We start from the raw sequence: 7,301 nt of genomic DNA on the forward strand, positions 1-7,301 counted from the left end.
TGAAATAAATGAACTTTTCCACAACGTTCTAATTTATTGAGATGCACCTGTATATAGCGGGTAAATTTCTCCGTTTTTTGATCTGGTTTTATCTAAATATATTTTAACAATATTGGGTTGTAAATTACATAATTTTAGTAAAAGTCAATGACTGGGAGACTTGAATGTTTTGTTGAAAATCTGTTATGTACATTTGAAAAGCAGCTACGGGTAAAATTTACCCCGTGGCGGTTCTAGTGTTAAATGAAAAAATAAACAAAGAAAAGGATACATTATTATTTCCCATTAAATGTAAACAACATATGAATAAAATACAATCTGAATAAACTTTACACATACTATTGTTTCAATATTTAAATTTTCTTACTTTCACTTCTTTTTCAAGCATAACATTCATAACGTTTCACAAGCAAACACGTGATAAATGCAGTTCTACAGGAAAGTTGTACGTCATACACTTAAATAACAATTATAGCATAACATAAGTTACTCTTCTCCTTCGTATTGTGCACTATAATAATGAAATAACGCAGATTCATGTGATAATCAGTCCTTCATATAATTAAAGAGCGATATTATCATCAGTGTCCCTGAGATGACCGACAGCTGATGCGATTCCCGTTTCATTTGTAACTCACAGCAGTATTTTAATTTTTTCTGCACACGTCATCCTCATTTAGAAAATGCTCGTTGAATCTGCATCGTTAACTCATTAAACCGATGGCATCCCCGAATTATCTGCACTCTCATTCTGTGTGCATGCACCTGCCATGTGAGTTTCACTTTCTTCCGCATTCGTTCGGCACTTCTCGCCGCTCTTCGTCACTTTCCGCTGTTCTCCGTCATTCCGCTTATTTTAGCCTCACACTGACAAGTCTCCTGTCCCCATGTTGGGAGAAATCGGAAGTACAGAGTTATTGTGTGCGCTGTGTGAACATGTTACTGTAGTTCTAGACTAAATGTGAATGTGCATTAATTCATCTCACTCGCAAAAAAAACAAGAAAAAAAAAAACAGATTTAGTATTCATCAAAATTAATTAAAACAGTAAAATGCAAACTCAGAATATAATGCAAACCTGCAATAATTAAATGTTAAATAACACAAATGTATCCAATCCCATTTTATTAACCTATGTTTTTGCTGCTGACCTTTGATGATCCAGTTCAACCATACTAACAAGCAAAGTTGACTTTAGATAAACTAACAATTGTGCTTCATTGTTTTTTTTATTGCTGAAGAGTATTGAACCGTCTTCTACTGTACAGATGTGAATTTACTTTTCCTTCAGCCTGAGGTTTACTCATTACAGGTTTTGGTGTGAAAAGGCTTTTACATTCTTATATTAAAAAACAAACAATCAAGCCCTGCTCATATTTAAAAAGTCACTCGAAAGTAACGCAAAAGTAACGTAACGCATTACTTTCCAGAAAAAGTAACTAAGTAACATAGTTAGTTACTTTTTTGGGGAGTAACGCAATATTGTAATGTATTACTTTTAAAAGTAACTTTCCCAGCACTGGATGTGATGCTAAGCACTTTTCACGTCAAAGCCAGTTTTTACAAATTTATAAATAAGACTGTTGGTGGATTTGAGCGTACGCACTCTCTAACATCAAATCTGAGTGTACGCACGCTTTATAAATGAGGCCCCTGTAGAGCAAAGTTAGCAACTTGTTGTTTTCATTTAACAGTCTTCCTTTGTCCTTCTTTACATTCTGCAATTGTTCGGCCAGTGGTCGAACCTTTGCTTTCTCTGCTTTGTTCTCAAGTTGTAATTTGTCAGTCTCACAATTCTGCAGATACTGCAGAATTTGTTTGACCAAAATCACAGACAATCCATCTTTCTTGGTGTTTGTCCATGAGCGCTGTGTCTTTCTATAACCCCTTTTAATGTCCGGCAAGGCCCATTGTCCAGTCTCTGAGTTCTTAATGTTGAAACTCTGACACATGTCAACATGGCACTTCCTCAGTCCCATTGTTAGATTTTGCTGTATTTGCTGAGCAGTAGTTTGTGTCCCGCCAATGCACTAGATTTCTCTAATACATAAAATAAGTAAGCTTGACCAAAGTTCTTGTGGGGAGAATAATTTATTGAATGTAGCAGTTCTTCAGCAGTGATGCTAGCATGTCATCCTTCAAACAATCTTAACCCAAGGTACTGTCTGTGAGACCAGACCTTTACAAACACCCCATGGAGAGACAATGATAGTGCAACCTCATTATGACCTGATAAGACCTCTCCCATGAAGAGCCCATGATACATTGACCTAATGCTCACGTAATGAGCTAATTATATGTGCCATTTGGGTCACACTTTTGTAAACAGAGTTTCAGTTGATTGCATCTGAGGCACAGTCAAATGTAAATGCATCTGACTTGAAGTACACATAATCTTTCGCATCCTTTATTTGTCTTGAAATGTTTTACATTATCTTTTAATACCAGCAAAGCAATGGTCTATATTAATGTTTTGAGGAGTCCGCAAAAGTTTGGATTCATGTGAATATAAATTTCCAGGTTCTGGAAATTGTATAAGACAAGAATGTATTACTAATTTTAATTGACATGAGGAATAAAGCCTTGTTTTTATTGAGCCTGCTCAAGTACACATCACAAAATGACACAGTTTAGTATGCAGGAAATATTTTATTTGAAGCTGAAGCTACACAGGACAGAGTAACCAACACCATGAAACAATTACATGAGTTTCCAAATGAGAAAAAAAAAGGTTAATGACTGTTTAGAATGACATTTGTAATCTCTCAAACTCATAAATTCCAATTCCCAAAAACTTCAGAAAAGATGAAAAGACAACAGTGTCTTGCATAAAGCATAAGTGCACTTGTCCTACATCATGACTAAGTGCACCATAAAAAGTTTCAGGTTTACAGCTTGTAGGTTAAGAGAAACTAAAAGTTTTTTATCTTATTTTTCAAATCAATTCAATGTGAGTACTTTCTGTTCAACGGAGCCACGACATTTCCTCAGTTTTAGTAATTTGTTTGGTTTAACAGTGCTGTTTGACAACAATGTTGGCGAATCCATGCACCTGAGTGAGCTGGGGACAGTCAAATGATGTCAAAAGTTTCTGTGGGCCGTGACACTTGGGAATAAACTTCTCAGTCAGGCACACTGTGGCATGCCCTGCAATGTCACTGTGAAAGAAAGAAATACATATTATTTAATACTACTGTGATTATTACATTTTATAAGTGAAAATTAAACATATTAATGCCACATTTATTATTTAATTTAAAAAATAATTAAATAATTTGTACCCATAATTGACAACTCTGGCATGCTGCAGTCCAAGTCCCACAAAGCGGAATACACTGTTCTTCAGCACACAAGGCAGTGGATTCTGGAAAGTGATTTTGACTGGCACTTCTTGACCCACGACAGCATCACACACAGGCTGAGAATAACCACATACAAGACACAATTTAGCACTAAATAATTTCAAACAATCAAAATATTTATCAGTTGAACCATAACTTTGAACTCACAGCGATAACAAGGTCTGGTGTGCGCAGTCTGAAGTTGTACTGGGTGGCCAGAACCTGCTTAGTCTGAGTCACGTGTCCAAAGAGGTTGAGCATCAGAGAGGCGTGATCCACCAGGTGTTCCTTATACTCGTCATAACTCAGGGTCCAATCCAGAGGTCTGCCTATTGTGGGGAAAAGTGATAAATGTTAAATGAATACTTAAGTCTCTTTACCCGTAAGCTACATTGTACCTACTCTGTAGTCTCATGTATTGCAACTCTTTGATTTCAGACTTTATAATTTCTCACATTCAGAGGGCTTGAGCTCAATGCATGTGTGGTCTCTCTTCAGGAAGGTCTTCCTGACTCCGGTGTAGTACATGGCTGCAGCCTGGCTGTAGAGGGTGACGCTACGAGGTGAGCTGCATTTGTTTTTTAGATTGATGCAAAGCATAGCATCTTTGCCCACACATGGTCCATCCCCTTTCAGGTTGACTTCACAGACAACATCCTCAGCACTGGGTAGTGGGTATGTGCATCTTCTCAAGCCATGACGAAGAGCTGTTTCCAAAGCAGTGCACTTCTCAGAAGAACCTGATCAATGAAAGAAAGCGTAAAATTTACATAGGGATGAATCACAGGAGAAACAACAACATTCATCATTTGTATAAGCACCATGGTTCAAAGTGTTGAGTGCTGGAATAGATGGAAATGCATGTGGTTTTTACCAAGTGGGTGTTTGTAGAGATTTGTGATATCCACACGTTGATCTGAGCCGACAGCCTTGGTGCTGATGCAGTGACCTACTACATCCTTCTCAACGTTGACAACACCAAATGTACCATCGCATTTCCTTTGCCAGTAAACTTTATCATTATTCACCTAGAACACAAAGAGACAAACAGGAATCATAAGTCATATGTCATTATAAATACTGTAAGACACAATGGTAAGTTAAAGGAATTAACGCACTTCTGCGAAAAGGAAGGGCACATCATGCTTCAGGAAGACCTGCCCGCTGCGGATCGCAGCAACAGAGGTGGGGCCGCAGCGGAAGAAGCCCTGGCTGGTCAGTTGAGGAGTGGAATCAAGCACCTGCCAACCTCCGAAACCAGATGGCAGGTCTGATCTAGTCATCCAGGCCTCATTCCACACGTGGTAGTTCCTACATGGAAGAGAACATGAAAGAAATACAAACACATAATGCACATTCAAAAGAAATCTTTAGGACATCACAAATGGTAATGACACTTACCAGATTGAATCACGGTTCATGTGGTCCATCAGCTGGAATTTCTCATCCAAATAGACGTCAGTTGTCAAACTAACATCAGTGTCATGAGCAGAACAGAAGTTTGAGACCGGGCGAGCAGGAATACCCAAACACCTCAACACTACGAGAAAGAGAAGAAGAATATAAGTGCATTACATCTACAATCATTTTCTCAAAACGTTTTCTCCTTGTCCAGTCTGCAGGAACTCTTACGTGTGTTGGTGACTCCAGCAAAGGCCAAGCTCTGTCCATATTTGACAGGTATTCCTCCACATTTGTAGTATTGTTTCAGGATGGCACTGCTGCTGCACCAGGATGTCGGAGCAGTTCCATCTCCATAGCAGTTTGACCAGTTACCCGCCAGCACACCACAGTCTTTGTTGGCAATAACCTGATACGGAGAGATGATTGAAAATATTATAGAAGTACTGCATTCAGAAGAGAAAAAATCAGACCATTGTGTCAGGCTTTCAAACATGAAACCAGGGTATTGATAAGAACAAAATGAAGACTCACCATGTCAGACACCACTCTGGAAATGTTAATGGGGTTTCCCCATCCTGAGCAAGGTGTACAGCTCTTCTCCAACACATACATACTTGCAGGCAAGATTCCCTTCTCAAACTAAGAATCACAGATCAGAGAGGAAGAAAATTATATATTGTTAAACAACCTTTATGCTATCTTATGCACTTGTTCTGTGGAATTATATCTCAGATATGGGAAGGTTAGGAAAAACTGTCCAGGGGGGCCAGGAACCGTAGCAGTGCCTTTATCTCTGACATATCTTAAACTTTTGTAATATATGAGTGAAAGTATGGCTCTTACTTGACCAAAGTTCCATGTTTTGCAGGCAATCTGCTGCTTAGTTCCATAGTAGATTCTGCCCATGTCATTCAGCACATACTCAGCTCTCTCCGCCTCATCACTCAGGTACACACAGTCATCTGATAAAGAGAACATTGCACTTTAATGGAAAAGCTTCATTAAGTTTTAATAGTGCTCACTTTACTCATTCTATTACATTTTCATATTTAGGTTTTACCTTTACACCAGGGGTTGAACAACATGTAAATTTCATTTTCAGGAACACAAGGTAAAGTGAATCTGCCTCCTGCACAGTGTGTCACGACACTGAGCTGGTATCGTCCAACGCAAGCAGTCGGAACAGAGTGCACAGACAGTTTGATTCGGTTTTGTCCTTGTTCCACAATCTTTGCCCCCCAGCAGTCTTTCTTGAATTCTTCCACTATCGGAACGATCACATAAGTGCCATCCCGGATGGATGGGATGTGACCTGTAAAACACACAGAAGAAAAAGAGATTTCAATGATGGTAGAAATGTTGGTTCAACTTCTCACGTGTTCTTCCTGTACATGTTATGTCTGGCATGTTTCCGCATGCTGTTGGTCATAACTAACCTAGTTTGAGCTCCAGATGAAGCTTGTCACAACTGGGATTGAAAGGACGGCACAGATCAACCCACATATTGAAACACTGTCCTCTGCGGATGATGAGATGATCATCAAGGAAACAATGTGTGTGATGCTCCTGACGATTCTGTCCAGTCCTGCATTTGAGAAGGTCAACCTTACTCACCCGGAGGACGGCATCTGAGAAAATGAAAAAAAACATAATCATCAAACAGACCATTCATTGAGTTATTACGAGTAAGGATAATTCCCATCATGCACTGCAGGACAAAGATTAAAAAGACAAAGTCCCCTACCCTCGACCCCACAGACTCGCTTGCTTGTACAATCCTCCATGCATTCCTTGACGACGACTTCCTTTGTCTCATAATCACGGCATGGATTGACAAAGCCGCAAGGATTAGGGTATGGAGTAGCACAAGGGTTAACGTATGGGTTAACACAGGGGTTGATGCATGGGTTAACACAAGGGTTAACATATGGGTGAGCATAAGGGATGTTGCAAGAGTTTGCCCAAGGGTTTATATAAGGTTTAGAGCAAGGGTTAACACAAGGGTTTACATCAAGTTTGACACAAGGATTTGCGCATGGATTAACACAAGGGTTGGTGTAAACTGGTGTGTAGCATGCTGCTTTCCTGCAGCCATCCTCCTGCAGTTTAATGGCTGGGAAACGGCCAACGGTGCAGAGGTTTTTGTATGGGCTGTATGCAAAAGGCATGCTGGGCAAAAAAGAAAGAAATGAGAGACATGAGTGTCATCTGTAATTGGTCAGTGGTTAATAATTCATAAATAAGAAATCTCTTAGAAATCAGATCTCCAGTTTCTTTTAAGTTTGGTTTCTTGACAACATTAGGCTGTTCCCAAAAGGCCAAAATTCTTAACTATATAATTATATAAACTATATAATCATACCAGAAAAGGAAAGTCTTTAGATCTCTTGGTGGCCTATGAATTCTAGATGTCAGCTTTCTAATAGCAATTCATAATAAGTTTCAAACAGTGTCTGAGATGATTACTTACATGGTTTTAGTCCTTGTCTGTTCAAGAGAAACTGAACCGAAAACTTGAAGTGCTGCAGCAAGTGAACAGTAAGTCCTGCTTTAACCA

At 39.2% G+C, this 7,301-nt stretch overlaps 1 protein-coding gene across 1 annotated transcript; it reads right to left on the reverse strand.

The window, feature by feature from the left end:
* Nucleotides 1–3,009: 3,009 nt before the first annotated feature.
* LOC131532276 (protein-glutamine gamma-glutamyltransferase K-like) lies at nucleotides 3,010–6,912 on the reverse strand. Its single transcript, XM_058763796.1, has 13 exons — nucleotides 6,489–6,912; nucleotides 6,181–6,372; nucleotides 5,805–6,056; nucleotides 5,588–5,706; nucleotides 5,276–5,383; nucleotides 4,973–5,150; nucleotides 4,742–4,880; nucleotides 4,459–4,651; nucleotides 4,215–4,368; nucleotides 3,796–4,080; nucleotides 3,509–3,669; nucleotides 3,281–3,417; nucleotides 3,010–3,157 (listed from the first exon to the last, which is right to left on the reverse strand). Exons 1-13 carry the CDS (start codon nucleotides 6,910–6,912, stop codon nucleotides 3,010–3,012), a joined length of 2,490 nt encoding a protein of 829 aa, XP_058619779.1.
* Nucleotides 6,913–7,301: the final 389 nt, after the last annotated feature.

Source organism: Onychostoma macrolepis, chromosome 23 (genome assembly GCF_012432095.1).
Source record: "Onychostoma macrolepis isolate SWU-2019 chromosome 23, ASM1243209v1, whole genome shotgun sequence".
NCBI classification, from domain to species: domain Eukaryota; kingdom Metazoa; phylum Chordata; class Actinopteri; order Cypriniformes; family Cyprinidae; genus Onychostoma; species Onychostoma macrolepis.

Bases quoted from the DNA above. Each gene is read 5' to 3' on its own strand.
- LOC131532276 (XM_058763796.1), bottom strand. From the start codon at position 6,912: ATGCCTTTTGCATACAGCCCATACAAAAACCTCTGCACCGTTGGCCGT. The intron at 6,373-6,488 runs GTAGGGGACTTT...TCATTTTCTCAG, and splicing joins GCGAGTCTGTGGGGTCGAGG to ATGCCGTCCTCCGGGTGAGT. The intron at 3,670-3,795 runs GTGAGAAATTAT...TCCCCACAATAG, and splicing joins TGAGCTCAAGCCCTCTGAAT to GCAGACCTCTGGATTGGACC.